The sequence below is a fragment of the Pyrenophora tritici-repentis genome, chromosome 6 (assembly GCF_003171515.1).
Source record: "Pyrenophora tritici-repentis strain M4 chromosome 6, whole genome shotgun sequence".
In the NCBI taxonomy this organism is placed as follows: domain Eukaryota; kingdom Fungi; phylum Ascomycota; class Dothideomycetes; order Pleosporales; family Pleosporaceae; genus Pyrenophora; species Pyrenophora tritici-repentis.
Window position 1 is genome coordinate 391,443 of NC_089395.1, and position 15,286 is coordinate 406,728.

At 52.5% G+C, this 15,286-nt stretch overlaps 5 protein-coding genes across 5 annotated transcripts; 4 read left to right on the plus strand and 1 right to left on the minus strand.

The window, feature by feature from the left end:
• Positions 1–79: 79 nt before the first annotated feature.
• PtrM4_113970 (Add, Adenosine deaminase) lies at positions 80–1,950 on the plus strand (the record flags this gene model as incomplete). Its single annotated transcript, XM_066108111.1, has 3 exons — positions 80–215; positions 272–1,144; positions 1,229–1,950. The coding sequence occupies 3 exons, from the start codon at positions 80–82 to the stop codon at positions 1,948–1,950; spliced, it is 1,731 nt and encodes a 576-aa protein (XP_065961296.1).
• Positions 1,951–3,636: 1,686 nt separating this feature from the next.
• Positions 3,637–6,012, plus strand: PtrM4_113980 (Atrophin-1 multi-domain protein; the record flags this gene model as incomplete). The annotated part of the gene is made up of 1 exon (XM_001934780.2): positions 3,637–6,012. The coding sequence occupies one exon, from the start codon at positions 3,637–3,639 to the stop codon at positions 6,010–6,012; it is 2,376 nt and encodes a 791-aa protein (XP_001934815.2).
• Positions 6,013–6,981: 969 nt separating this feature from the next.
• Positions 6,982–9,081, minus strand: PtrM4_113990 (Clr2 domain containing protein; the record flags this gene model as incomplete). The annotated part of the gene is made up of 1 exon (XM_001934781.2): positions 6,982–9,081. The coding sequence occupies one exon, from the start codon at positions 9,079–9,081 to the stop codon at positions 6,982–6,984; it is 2,100 nt and encodes a 699-aa protein (XP_001934816.2).
• Positions 9,082–10,323: 1,242 nt separating this feature from the next.
• PtrM4_114000 (uncharacterized protein) lies at positions 10,324–11,680 on the plus strand (the record flags this gene model as incomplete). Its single annotated transcript, XM_001934782.2, has 3 exons — positions 10,324–10,844; positions 10,896–11,485; positions 11,535–11,680. 3 exons carry the CDS (start codon positions 10,324–10,326, stop codon positions 11,678–11,680), a joined length of 1,257 nt encoding a protein of 418 aa, XP_001934817.2.
• Positions 11,681–12,327: 647 nt separating this feature from the next.
• PtrM4_114010 (Atrophin-1 multi-domain protein) lies at positions 12,328–14,932 on the plus strand (the record flags this gene model as incomplete). Its single annotated transcript, XM_066108112.1, has 3 exons — positions 12,328–13,699; positions 13,752–14,470; positions 14,636–14,932. 3 exons carry the CDS (start codon positions 12,328–12,330, stop codon positions 14,930–14,932), a joined length of 2,388 nt encoding a protein of 795 aa, XP_065961297.1.
• Positions 14,933–15,286: the final 354 nt, after the last annotated feature.

Consider the following 15,286-nt stretch of genomic DNA (forward strand, 5'->3'; position numbering starts at 1 on the left):
CGATGCAAAATGACTTGACATTTCTGGTCGAAATCTCTGCAAACTCAACCCCATCTCTTTGTTTTGTTAAACGGTTATCATGACTTCCAGCGGCACCGTAAACGACGAGGAGTGGGCGCAGGCCGAAGGGGTACCGAATCTAAGCGACCCGTTCATCCAAAAGTACCTCCAAGGCAGGGATGCACTGGTACAGCAAGAGAAGCGGCAGCGAAGTGGTTGGTCAACACTCATGGTACGAAACACGCACGAACACGTGTCTGACAGTCATCAGACTATCTATTCCGCCAAAACCTCTCGCCCATGGCACAGGAGGCATGTGCGATAGTCTCCCAAATTAGGTTTGAGGAACAGCAAACACTGTGGACCAAGGAGTACGAGGACAGCCTGTTGACTGACCATGTCGATGTGTTTCCTGGAATGATGTTCTCGCTTGCAAAAGACCGCATGGAGAAGAGCAAATTATGGCAGATTGTGAAGAAGATGCCCAAGGGCACACTGCTACATTGTCATCTAGAAGCAATGGTAGACCTTGACTGGGTACTCCAGGAAGCCTTCGATACTGCAGGCGTCTGTGTAATCGCCGACGGTCCGATTACAGATGACAAGACGAGGCGGAAGACTGGGTTCTCCTTTACATACTCCAAGGATGCGAAATCTGACACCTCGATTTGGAATGAAACTTATGCTGCAAACACGCCTATACCTGTCAACCAGGCGGCTGATAGCTTCCCAGACGGTGGGAAGAAGGCTTTCATTGAGTGGGTTCGCTCGCGCGTTACCATAACGGCCTCTGAACATCTCTCCCACCACGAGGGGCCCAACGAAGTATGGCGCAAATTCATGTCATGCTTCCCCATCCTTGGCTCGCTCATCTACTATGAACCAATTTTCAGAAAGTTCATCCGGAATATGTGCAAGCAGCTACTCGATGATGGCGTGTACTATGTAGATATGCGTTCAGCCTTTTACACGCCGTATCGTAGCGCAGGCAAAGAAAAGTGGGACGACGACTGGTTCCACATGCTCGAACATACGGCGGATGAGATTGAAAAGTTCAAGGCAAGTGAAGAGGGCAAAGAGTTCTGGGGCGCGAGAATAATCTGGACAACCATCAGGCAGTTCGGCAAGAAGGAGGTAATTGAAAGTGAGTTGTTTGCTATTTATGTGTTCTCGTTATCTATGGTGTCATACCTCCACACACACACTGTAAATCTACTAACCCGTCCAGGCATGAAGCAGTGCATAGAAATGAAGCTCGAATTCCCCGAAATCATCGCTGGCTACGACTTGGTAGGCCAAGAGGACCTCGGCCGACCACTCTCCGACCTTGCGCCTGAGTTGTTCTGGTTCCGTAAAGCTTGCGCGCAAGAAGGTGTCGACATACCCTTCTTCTTCCATGCAGGCGAGACGCTTGGTGACGGTGATTCTGTAGACGAGAACCTCTTCGACGCCATCATCCTCGGAACGCGGAGGATCGGACACGGATTCAGCTTATACAAGCATCCGCTACTGATCGACATGGTCAAAGAGAAGAGGATTCTAGTCGAGAGCTGTCCAGTGTCCAACGAAGTGCTGCGCCTATGTGGCAGTATCATGTCTCATCCCTTGCCAGCACTACTAGCTCGCGGCGTACCCTGCTCACTCTGCAATGATGACCCCACCATTCTCGGTCAAGGCAAGTCTGGCATGTCGCATGACTTTTGGCAGGCGCTGCAAGGTTGGGAGAATCTGGGTCTGGAGGGCTTGGGTTCGCTGGCAGAGAACAGTGTCCGGTGGGCTAGTTTAGACGACTACAGTGCAAAAGACTGGACGCAGGACATCAAAGACGGTATGTTCGGCAAGGGCATACGAGCACAGAGGCTTAAGGAATGGGTCAGTAAATGGGAGAAGTTCTGTGCATGGATCGTGGAAGAGTATGGTGTTGATGAGAACCTCGAGCCTGAAGAGTAGGCAGTCACGTGCAAACACAAAAGCGGAAATTGTATAGTCTAGATTTAGATACCACACAAAGATTCAACATCAAAATCCGGTCAGTCATACTCAGGGGTCCCAAAAGAGATGGTGCTGAGCTGGTCGTTATCTCACGCAACAAGTGGCTGCGGGGCAACGTCACCCTATCGTGCTCTGCCACGTCCTCGCTAGGTCCATCGAAACAATGTGGACTGATCTCAGTCTGAAACGCTGCCTACAGCGTGTTCTGACCATAGGTGCCTGCCACGCGTTATGGCTCCTCGTCGACGCCATCTAGTCCCCCATACCCGACTCCCCACACATAGGCGCTGTAGTATCTTTTGTAGTTTACCGTCCACATACGTCTGAAGTCATCAACAGCCTCACTCATGCGCCTCGACAGCTCATCAGCCCCGTGCTGCGCCTCTTCTCCTGTACGTGGGAACAACTTGGCTCTTAGCACGTGAAACCAAAACGTACTCTCCACCGTCACCATTAGTCCAAGACCACCATATACGGTATACCTCGTCGCAGCTCTCATTTCGCCAAGTTGTCAAAAAACACTAAAAGCCGCCGGAGAAGCAACGCCCGTTTCAGCGTGGTGTTCATGTGAGTGTGCATGTGAGTTCGGGGCTGGGGGTCCGAGCGCCGTGGCGGATGTGTATGAGTCTTTGGTCGATATTGCCGAGGAATGAAGACATCGGGCCTTCACGATCTGCACCTTGGGCGCAATCCCCTGTAGATATGGGTGTGCACGCAATAGGGAGGGGTTCTGTATGGACAGTGATGCGGCGTTTGACAAGATGCACGGTGCCATGACTGCGCAGAGGTTCTTGCGTCACGAAAATAGAATGGCGGGAGATCTGGTTGAGAGTGGGGTGGTGTCAATTGCGTTGAGGAGAGGTTGGTATCTACAAGCAAGATGCTGTATATATCTACATCTACTCGCACTCTGTCGACGCTTCTCCTCGATGATCCCCCCATCCTCTTGTTATTGTTTTGATGGAGGGGCCGCCAAGACTTCCATTGTTTGTTTTGGGGGTAAAATTGCGAGAAATGATAGCGTTCGCATCATCTGTAATCTTAAGTTTGACGCAGGGATGTGGGAAAACGATGCGCCCAAGCGCCGTTGACGTCGTCCCTGCTGCCCAAGCTCGTAATCTGTAGTGAAAGTGAGAGTTGCGCAAACATGTGCTCGCGCATAAAACCGTCTTCGCGACGATAGCAGCCGTCCTGTTGCAGTGAAAGCGCCGACGGAAAAGCCGGCAGGTTTGTGCAAAAGGCGGTGGCTGGCCACTTGGCGGGGATGCTGTGCTGGCAGGGACGGCTGGCTTGACTAGTGGAGAGTGGAGACGAGCGGTCGGCATAGTTCAGGAACAATAAGTCGACGCGCCGCACGCACACGACAAAGTCAGTCCCTATGCCTACAAGTTTCTTTTCCCCGTCGTCACCGCCCTCCTATGTAGCTCCTACACGCCCTATTTGATTCCCCCTCACCCCGAGCATGACCGCCGTTAGCGACGACCTCGCACCGCTTTTTTCGCCATTCACACAACCCGCCGGTCCGGTCCAGCCCTTGTTTACGTGAAGGAGGGGTCGTACACATGGAGACGGCCAGGATGGGTGGTGGCATTCCGAGGCCACGCTGTTGCTGTGGGAGCCGTGACTGTGTCTTTTTGGCTCACAATGGAAGACTGCTCGAGGGCCTTGAAAGAGACGTGTCAAAGGCGGCACAACTGGGTCAAGTATGTCGCTGAGCAACCTCGCGTTTTATTCGTTATTGTGGCATCTACGGAAAGCATGATGCCTACCATGATTCTCGAGTCTACGCAACCGTCACTAACTACTGCTCTCAAGGCCCTGCTCGAACGCCATGAAGCCTATGTCGCCGACTCCGAACGCGAACGGAAGCACATGCTTTCCACCATAGAGGTACTGGAAAACGACAAAATAGCCCTAGAGGCCAAGAATGCGCAGACTATCAAGGAGAATCGTGATTTGCTGGACCAGCTAGAGCAGCTGAACGACACTGTCGCCCACTCCGATGCACACATCCGAGCCCTCGAAGACACACTTCGCTCGACTGAAGAGGAGCTCGAGCGCCTCAGTACCCTGGCCGCCCGCACACAACTACTGGAAAAGCAGCTCATCGACCTGGAAAGAGAACAATCGCAACTTCAACGCAACCTGGATGCAAAGCTCGTCGACGAGCGAACCGCTATCCAGCGATGGAAGATGGCAGAGAGAACGATAGGAGATCTTCAAGATCAAATCGACCGCATCGAAAAGGAATCCCGCGCCGAACGTCAACGACACTTTGAGGTTGTAGCCCGCATGGAGCGTAGAATGGTCGTCGAGAGCGAACTCAACACTGCAGCAAACCGACTCAAGGCAAAGGCGGGGCAAGACAAGGGCAGCCCCAATGTCGTATCTCACTTCGTCAAGGACATTCTACTCGACAACGCAAATCTACAGCACGGAATCATGGAACTACGGGAAATGCTAGGCAACTCCAATGAAGAAGTGGAGCGGCTGCGCGAAAAACTCAAAGACCATCAACCTGTACCTGAAAACCCCGAAGACACCACTAGTCCAACGCTGCAGAAAGAGCTGGAAATGGAACAAGAATCTCTGCTGAATCAAGAAGTGCACATTCACCACCACTATCACGGCCCAAAGACATCCAGAAACGCACAAAAGGCACCGGCACAGCGACGACCAAAGAAGAAGCGCTTTACTCTGACTCCAACTCACTTCGACCCGCCTCCAACGTTGGACCGCTCGTCTACAGCTACTATCCTGAACCAAACCAATGTCTCTGTACCCAACTCGCACAGGTGGTCTCAGGCGTCCACGCTTGGCCCAGGTTCGTTTTCAAGCTCGCCCGTGTCCGACTCTCATCGCGGGTCCATGTACGATCGCGTTTTTAGCGAAGCCTACGACTCCTCGCGCCCTACGAGCCCTCCAGACTCCATCGACCTTCAATCTCCCATGTTCGGCCCTGTCAAGTCGCATGAATACTACAGCTCCGATGCAGACCCCCTTCCGATGCTACGAAGGGGGTCAGGTACCCTTGAAGCAGCAAAGCACAGCTCAAGGCATCTTCGCCGCAAGTCGCGTGGTTTGATGCCACCGAGTCTCTCAGCCATGCGTAGTTCGAGCACGCCGATTGCCATGAGCACTAAGAGTAGCCCAGCATCCGCCATCGTCTCCGCCGTCAGCCCCGCAAACTCCTTCTCCGACAACAGCTTCTCCCTCTCGCCCGCAATGCAACCAGAACCCCAAGCTGCCATCCCCGAAGAAAGCGAAGACTCCTCTCTCTCCACCGCCGAGCCCTCCCTCATGAGCCCGACCGAAGACTTCGAGCCCGACCAGCTCCTCTCCCCCAAAACAGCAATGCGCCGCGGTTTCCGCCGCCAAGCATCCCACGAATCCCTCATCTCAGTCTCGGGCATGGACATTCACACACTTCAATCCCGCCCCTCGCAACTCCTCTACCACAACGCCGCTCGCTACGCCACACCCGGCAACGCAGGCTCCGTCGGCCCTGAACTCACCCCCTGGACCGCAACCGCCCACGGCACACTCTCAAACAAGACTTCCGAGAGTAGTATCCAAAGTCGCACCCTCCTCTACTCCAGCATCGCAAACCAAAAGCGCGGGCCCCGCAAGAGCGATGGCCCACAACAACCTTCTACCGGTAGTCTAACCAAGAAAGTCGGAGGCTGGGTCTTTGGTAAATGGGGCGCTACTCCTACTCCCAGCACACAACCTCCCGTCACGTCGCCGTCGTCTACTCGGCCCCCGTCCGTGCTTAGCCAGCAGACGCAGTCGAGCGTTGGTACGACCACGGCCAAGGAGGGTGGAGACGATAAAGCGAAGAAGAATAAAGACAAGGCCAAGGTCAGACCCAGTGGGGTTAATCAGAATGGTCCTATTTGGGGCTTCTTCGATGATGTGCCTGATGCCCCGGCTAAGGTCGTCGTCCAGGATTACGATGCTGATGCGCTTGGGGAGGCGCTAGCGGAGGGCGAGGTGGGCGCTGGGGAGGTTAAGGCGTGAGGGATGAGGGTGTGATACATCTCATCTCCTCCATTTTGATCTAGATCTCGGCTTCGGCCACATTTGTTTTTTCCCCTCACTATCGCTGTCGCTGTTCGCTGTCGCTGTTCGCTGTCGTTTTTTGATTTTGATTTCCTCACCCCATCAACACAAAACGATGCAAGATTGCAGTAACAAGCATCGTATAGCGTTCCCTATCCTGGTTTCTGTTTTTTTATCTCACTCATGACGCGATAACGATTACGGTTATGATCAAGAAAGATACGCTCGTTTGTGTGTTTTCGTTTTTCTCCTGTCGCTTCGGTTTTTCTGTTGTCTGGGGTTGGGTTTTCTACTACACATATAGACTGGACTACACTACTGCGTATGAGCGAGCGAGCGAAATTGAATTAGGTTGGATTGGATTAGGTTGGAAGCGTTGGAAGCGATGGATGGTTGATGATGTTTGATTTGGTATGAGATTGATACCCCACACTTATACATACATACAGATATACATATATAGCATGCATGCAAATGGTAGATAGATAGATAGATGGAGAGAGAGTTGGATGAAGGAATGAATGGAAATGCCATGGCGACATGGTTTGCTCGCTATGTCTTTGCTTTGAAGGGTTGTGTGAGCTTGAGTGATTGTGAAGATGTGAGTTGGTGAATAAGAGCATGTTACAGCATGGTAAAACAAGTGGTCATGTTCGTGGCTTTCATTTCTTCGTGTGTTGAAAACAAGGCATCTGCCATAACCCATCTGGGTGTGAAAGAAAGGAAAGTGTCTAACTAAAGTACAAAAAACCTCCGTCCTAATGTCTTGTGACATGTTGCTGAGGAGGGGGCAGGGGTATACTCCTCAGCATGGAACCTGACTCTTCCCATAATATATACAAGTATTCTTGATGCCATGACATTTGTTATGGATCATCTTTTCCTCGCTCCTGTACTGCTCGTCATGCCACCCTTGAGCATGCGCGTCTAGTCGATGACGACCATGACTTTAGCCTTCTTGCTAGATGTAGCGCGATGGTCTTCGATGACCTTGGTGTGTTGCCGAATTTCTTCCTCCAAGTCATCGTCATCGTCTAGGTCAACAACATGTGTGCGCTTCTTAGAAACCGACATGTTACTGTCGTTACCACTCGAGGCGTCAGTCGAGTCTCCGCTGATGCTAGCTGCCCTAGAGTCGACTGGTCGGAGGGGCAATGCTGGTGCCATGAAGCCGCGGACGTTTTTGATATGGGGCACAACCTCACGATCGGGCTTCAAATCTGCCAGGTTCTGGCCACTGTCAACGGCATCCAACAGTCGATACTTCTTGCGCATATCCTTGACATCGCGCTCCAGGTCGAACTTTGAAACGTCGAGACCATTGATAGTGCGAAGATTGAGAGCGTCAGCGCGGTTGTCTCCCCAGTACCATGTAGCGATGTGTGCTTTTGCTATGCGGTTGTCGTGCTTTCGAGCATACGCACGCGCGTCGATCACGGCTTCCCGGCCAATGTCAAGGCTTGGGTCGCCTGGGTCTAGCTGGTAATGTTGCGACATAACCGCATGGCGCTCATGCAAGCGACCCAGTACACGAGCGTATGGGATGGCCATCTCCTTGTGAGCTGAATGGAGCGGATACCATTGTGAATACTCTCCTGCCGCTCGCGGTACGTTGAATTGATCAGAGAGCCATGCCTTGTTCAATCTAGATGCATCACTCGTGTATGCAGAGCCGTAAATCCAGATCTCAGAGTTATACGGACGGCCTTCGTCGTAGTCGTTGTCGGAGGCTTGATCGAGGTTCGTCAACTGGAGGCGGATTGATTTGATCACCATAATATCCGTACACTCATCCTGGCCACATTCTTTCTTTGGTAGAAGACGAATTGTATCCCCGACGGCCACCATCTCGAAGCCCACATACATGCCACGACAGTAAATGCTTGCGTTTGGCCATGTACCCCGAAAGCGATACTTGTCTATCAACGAGACGGTAGAGGCCAACGCCAAGGCATTTTCGATGGTAGTATGCCATTTATCTCGGCGGATGTTGTTCAAGTAGTCTTTCCAGAGTACGAACGGACGGGTTTGTCGCAAGTCAACGTACTTGTATCGCTTTGAAATTGATTTGTCGGGGTCGTTTGGGTGTGGGACGGGTTCTACTCTTATACCTGACCAAGACACGTTCGTCTTCTGGTCAGTGGCATTACCGTCAGGTCCCTCTGTGACAAGACCAGCCTTCCACTGTAGGTCCATGTTTTTGTCCTTTTGCTCGTCACGACCGACGTGAACATCATCCCGTAAGTCGCGGATATACAAGACAATATCGCCGTTCCTTGGGATCCACTGCTCTAGTGTCTTGAGGTCGTATAGCAACTTTGGCATGCGTTCTTGTTCTGCACGCCAATCTGGACTCATTGGTTCTTGTATTACATCATCGATATGTTGATGCCGCCTAAGCTTGTTGATGTAGTTTCGGTAAACATCTGGCGATCCTTCTTGGTCCTCGTTGGACTTGTCCATACCCACGGCGACCTTCTTTGGACGTCCTTTGTGCTGTTGCTGTACCACAGGCCTCGGGATTGGCACGATTGGGTGGGCACTGCTAGGACGGCTCTGTATGGCGACAGAGATGTTCGACGAACGCTGCGAAGATGTACTTGAACTTCGCGCTCTAGAGGTGTTTGGTGAAGCCCTCGGAAGAACACCAGCACTCCCAAAGCAGACGGTGCAAGGACAGCCAATGTTGCTGCCACCGTTGTTCATGAGGTACTCGAAATGAGGATAGAAACGGTTCGGTGAATCGAATTTCTTTTGTGAGGGGTGGCCCCAAAGATATTTGTCTAACATCTTTGGGTCTGAAGGTCTTGGGCGCTGCCACATGGTGTAACCGGCGGGCAAGGCGGCAAGAGTATACTGAACCCCAGGAAGTGCGTCACCCCGATTTTGCATCCATTGCTGTCCAATCTTCTCAAGATAGAGTGTTGGAGGATTGACCTGCGTGTGGGAACCAGAAGAGGGAACGTGTAGGGGATCGCCGTCCGAGCAACCCGGGTTTAGCTGTACGACAACACGGTTGTTCGACATACTGGCGGCGGAGAGATGGGTGCTCTGGGCTTGCCGATGACCGAGACAATATGGACGAGACGTGAAGCAAAGACAATGATGTTGATGTGGTTGAAGTTTATATGGCGTTTACGCGGCAGTGGACGCCGCGAGCCACCGCTTTTGCGGGCTGAGGTCAGTGACTGCAATGTGAAGTGAGGGTGTGTTGGCAAACGTCATGAAATTTCTGCAGGTGAGGCTGACTACAATCGAAGGCAGGCGCGTTTGTAGCAAGACGCGTGAACAAGGCACGTTTGGCAGCTAGCGTAGTCTTGTATCGATTGGGGATCATGGATCAGTCTAGCAACAGCGGTAGCAGCAGTAACACCATCAGCATGAAATTTGCGTGTGGCATGCCTCACTGGGTGTCTTCCATAACCCTATCGGGCGCCGTTCCGACGTTGAGATGAAGATGAAGTTACGGCTTGGCAAGATGGCGGCATGGGACCGAATGCAGGAACGCGGGATGACTCAGCGACTGGCCCCTAATTGCAGGTGCCGAAACGCCGAACGCCAAAAGCAAACAGAAGGGGATAAACAACCAATACTACGGACAATTATTGCGCGGCATGCTTGGACGATCTTGGACCTCATCTTTCAGGTAATGGCGAATTACAGACGTCGGGCCTACCGGTACTGCTATTCTACGCGCTCTTGAAGCTACCTATCAGACTCGTCTATATTCGCGCCCTCCCAGCACAAAGCCATCGCCTTTGATCAACAAACCAGCTATGCATACCCGCTCCCGACGCAGCGCTGTGCAGGTCCACTAAGCCTCATTGCTCAAAATGGCGAGAGATGGACAGGGGATAGTCAGATTGTCTAACGCCACGAGGCTTACTTCAGTCTATAACCGTCATTAGCGCTGAATTAGAGGGCGTGCGCATTGTGCCTGGATCCTCTTGGGGTAAGACGTCAACTATAATCTTCCTCGACAAACTCTCGCTTGCGGGCCCATGGTTCAAGGCGGTGCAGGGTCCTTCTGGGCCGGGTAATAACTCCCTGGCACCATCCACTCACCTCCCGACTGTCCTGTTCGTCATCTCTACCCCTACGCTCCCAGCCTATATCACGAGATATAGCGGCAAGCCAATCTAAAGAGCAACACCAAAAACACGGGAGGCAGCTTCGATCACTACTTATTCCGGACGTGTACGGATCGACAACCTGGCTTTCGATACACAGCCGACCTAGGCCATAGGCATATCCAGTGCCACCAATGCGATGAATTCCATTCTCCCGAAACGCGCGAGCTCACAGCATTACCCTATCGAAGACGAGCGGCCCGCAAAGCGCATCTCGACACCTGCCGGTCAGCGTCTCTCCGTCATTTTGGATGCCAAACGTTCCAAATCTCCCGCGTCGGCGGCCAAAATCAGCGTGACCACTGAGAGCACATTCTGCAACGACCCTTCGCATCAGCACGTAGAACCAGTTCAGCATGGCCACAGGGCTGAGAGGAGGTCGGGCTTCATTTCAGTCTTGACTGGCAGCAGATTGGCTACGCCAAGAGAAAGCGGCGAGGAGGCGCGCAATGGGAGCAATCTCAGTGTCAGTGTCTGGAGCGATAGGGACAGAGACGAGGAGAAGTTTGGCCATGTAAGAAATAGAAGACGAGGGGCCTGTGGTTGGGGTTGGAAGAAACTGCTTCTAGTCGCCATCGTTATTCTTGCGCTGATAGTAGCACTGAGTGTGGGTTTAGCATTGGGACTCAAGAAAGGTGGGAACAAAGATGAAGCTTCAAGGTACGCGAGCCCTGCTATGCTATGCGAAACCACGTCACTAATTTTGTGTAGCAACAAAAGCAGCACCAGCAACTCACCTGCGAATACGACAGGCGGCCCAATACCAGCAGGCGGCGGTGCTCACCCTAGCCCGACCACAGACTCCCCTCCTCCGCCAGCGTCCAAACATACTCCTTCTGCTCTACCTTCCAACTTTCCCGTCGGCTCATACTCTTTCGTCGTTTTCCTCGATACAGTCAACACCGGATGTACTGGAAACGCAAACACCTGGACATGCGCGCCCAAGACCGACTACTACGACGACCCACAGAAGGCGCTGACAGTGTTGAACTGGAAAATCAGCGGTTCTTCGGGCGCGTACAAGATATCTTCAGGCGGGCACGATGCAACCTTCGATACAATGTTCCAGAACGAAAACCTCGACTTGTTAGATCGGGGCCTGGATACGGAGCGATATAGATTCCAGATCTCTCGGTCGAAGACGGTCAACATGACTGGAACCATTGGGAACAAAAAGGGCGACTTTGAGTGCGATTACGGTGCGACGAACATGCAGGGATTCTTGTACACCAAGATGCAACAAACATACCCCGACGAGACCATTGCATTCAAAGGCACCAGCAGCCCTAACTGGCCATTCGGTAAGTACGGTCTATACTTGGATAAATGAGTTGCTAATATAACTATCAGCGGTGCGTGTGGAACAAGCGGTAGCTGGAGGTGCGGGCATTCCCTCATGCAAAAGTTCGTCAGGCGACGACGTGAGCCCCAAAGCTCAGGATGCAGGCACCTTGTGTTCTTGTCTCTACAAGAACTGGACACCCCAGCCCAAATAGAGCAAAATCCAACATTTCTTTGTACATATTATCAGTCATTTCCTTGTGTCACATCATCATCAAACCATCTACTCATTAGCAAGCGTAGCATAACATTGGGGTACTTTCTCGGTAGTAAGCTTAATGATAGTCATCATATGGGCGGTTCATTAGACGGTGTTTACACATAGACCAAGCGGCCATACATACTAATGTATCATTAGACGAACGTGCGCAACGTGCGACATTGCAAATTCGCCCGACCTTAACATCCGTTGTTAATCACTGGAGGCGACAGCAGAGCCCTGCAGGTGTCCTTGGGTACAGAGGAATGCAATATCCCTGGTTGCTTGCTTGCCAAGTTTCACCCTGCTTACCTTAATCACGGATCTAACCAACATCACAATCGTTACGTTCCTTGCATAACGATGGAAGCTGTTAGCGTCTTTGTTCGTCTTTGACAGAGGCGCAACCCCAATTCCGGAAGCGCAATCCAAACGCCGGTCGCATGCGGCAATGCGCGAACAAAGACAAAGCCGTCATGGCGAGCATACAAGAGGCACAACAATACAAGACATTGATCTTGACAGTTGATTCTCATATTGAATTGACTGCCAGTCTTTTGTTACTAGTCCATCTCATTTTCAACCTGCCGTTTCATCAATAACATGGGTTTCCTCGACAGGCTCGGATTATCACCGTTGCCAGACAACAAACCATGGTCGTCCAGTCAGAAGCGTAAGCGTGGAAACATGAGCGGTATTCCCGCTCAGACCAAACAGCCCAAATATGCCTACGCACCAGAGGCCTATATGAATTCGGGGTATGGTGGTGCTGGTAGCGTTGTGGTGACGGAAGATGAAGACGATGCCGGTATCGGTGGCAGTGGTTACACGCCAACTGAGATGACCGGGAGGAAGAAGAAGAATGTCAAGAAGCCAGTGGTTGTGCACCCACCAAATCAAGACTTGTTTGTCAAAGCAGTCCAGTCCAATATCTTACTTAAGAAAGCCGAGGAGAAATGGGTAAAAGGTGGTCCTGGCAAGAGATTGGGAACGCTTGAGGATATCAAGAAGCAGAGGATGTTGAATGATAGGATCATCGAAGCGGTTGCGAAGAATGGAATGGTTCCATCCCCCGAAGCACGCGAACCAGCAAAGAAGCCAAAGACTCCAAAGACGGCAGAGACGACAAAGAAACCAAAGACCATGTACGTAGTGGTCCCGTCTGGAAACGATGAAGAATCCCTGTCTTCCAATGAAGAAGAAGAGGTAGAGGTAGAGCCTCAGCCTGTCGGCTTTGAGAAGCTGATAGAGAAGCATAAGCCTTCTCTGGATGCTCTTCAGAACTTTCCGCCCACTGCTCCCCCACCTGCCGGAGGAAAGACGCAGCCTGCCGTGGGGAAGACGCAACCTGCTGGAGCAAAGACACAACCTGCCGGAGCAAAGACGCACCCTACTGGAGCAAGGACGCACCCTACCGGAGGAAAGACTCAACCTGCCGTAGGGAAGACTCGACCTGCCGTAGGGAAGACTCAACCTACCGCGGGAAAGACGCAGCCTGAAATCACAAACCCATCCTGGGACCTCCACCCCAACACGCGTGCCCGCGTTCTCGGAGACAAGAAACTTATCCTCGCCGAAATCGGCGAACCAGAATACGCCTGTCGCGATGTCGAGATCCGCGATGCCATCTGGCAGGTCATGGACAGGATGGAACGTTTCGCGAAGCAGCATTTCGATGAAGAAGTGGACAATGCGTGGACAAGGGATGAGCGAGACGGTATAGTCTCTGAATATTGGTACATGCGCATGGGGTTTGATACTGTCAAGTTGATTCACTGTGTTGCCTCTGGCGGCCCATTAGGTGTCTATGGGTGGCACGATATCTTCCTCAACGAGAAGAAGAGACGAGCACTTGTATGTGCTATTATTGGGAAAATCATTACTGAGCAAGTGTTCCAACACCCGTTCTTCGGTGGCAGCAAGGAGAATCTAAAACGCATTGCTGATTCCGAAACGAAACTCCGCGATGACGATGGTAAGCCCCCTTTCCTTCACCAACTCCCATCTACCTACTAACAACCCACCAGGCTTCGTCCGCCACCGCTTCAACGCCTTATATATCCGCTCCGTCCTCCAGCCCACGCAAAAATCCAAGCTAACCCTCCCCCCAAAATTCACCTCCCACGTCAACGCCGTCCTCTCCGCCCTCTGGGTCCACCTCAGCCACTTATACAGCCTCGTAAACGCCGAACGACTCTCCCCAACCGAAGTCCTAGTACCCCTCCACACCATCATCACCCAAGCCGCCCTCGTATCCTTGCACATGCGACTAGACCCCCACACCGTCTACCACCACGCACCCATGTTCAAAGAAGACAACTTCGACGGCGACCGCATGGAGTGCTTCAACATCGCCGAACTCGATATCGAAAACCCTCACAAGGAGCTAGCGAAATGTCCGCCTGAGGAACAGGTTCGTCGCGCCCGTCTCAGCGCCGCAGAGCGCAAGAGAAGCAAGGGCGACAGTCTAGTAACCGCCATCACTATCCTCGACGGCGTAACCGCGTACCGCCTCGGTGGCTGGGAGGCTCCGCATAGTCGTCCCAGCAACGTGGTGTACGAGCGCGACAGCTATAAAAACAAAGGCGTGCGTACTCGCGTTCTCACGCACGGCTGGGTGTATTGTAGATGGGGCCGTGCGCGCAGTGTGCAAAAACCTGCTGCTGATGCGGAGGTGAATGAGGAGGAGGGGAGGAAGTTACATGGGGATAGTTGGAGGGAGGGCGGCTGGTTGGGGTTCACGGATGTGCGTGGTGTGATGGATTGGTTGGAGGAGGAGAGGGAGGATAATAGGTTGGAGAAGCGGGAGAGGAGGGAGTGGGCGGCGAGGCTGCAGGAGGAGAAGGAGGATATGCTGATGAGTGGGGGAGTGGGTGGTGAGGCGAGTGGACAGGGGAAGGGGAAGGGTCAGTCGACACCAGGTAAGGGCACGAGTGTGGCTGCGGTGAGGGGGGGTGAGGCGGTGGAACAGCCGCGGAGTGGAGTGGAGTCGTTAAGTCCAGAGGTGGAACAGATAGGGAGTTCAGAGGCGGAGACGGGGAGTTCGTTGACTCCAGAGTTGGAGACGGGAAGTCCTCAGGTGGACCAGTGGAAGCTGGCGGTGAAAAAGGTGGATAAAGGCAAGGGGAGGGCGGACATGGCAAGTGGGCCCCAGAGTCCTGTGGTTGACTCGTGGAATTTGGACTTGGATCCAGGGTATTCTGATTGAGGCGTGGGGTTTTGATGAATTATGAAAGGGGTGTGAGGTGTACTTTGTAGATTTGTTCTTTTGGAGTTTCTTCGTCTTAGGTTTCCTTGATCCTTACGGTAATATTTCCTTTGGTCTTTATATCAGAGTAGTAGTAACTATCCGCGTTCTCCTAGCTCCTCACACATCACCTCCCTACTGCAAATTCACAAACAACCCTCCATCAACCAAAATCTGCGCCCCGTTGACATACCCACTCAACGCACTCCCCAGAAAAACCGCCGGCCCCGCAAGATCCTCCGGAACGCCCGTCCTCCCCAGCGGAATCCTGCCCTCCATATATTTTCTCTTCTCCTCGTTCTCCAAGTCCTTTTC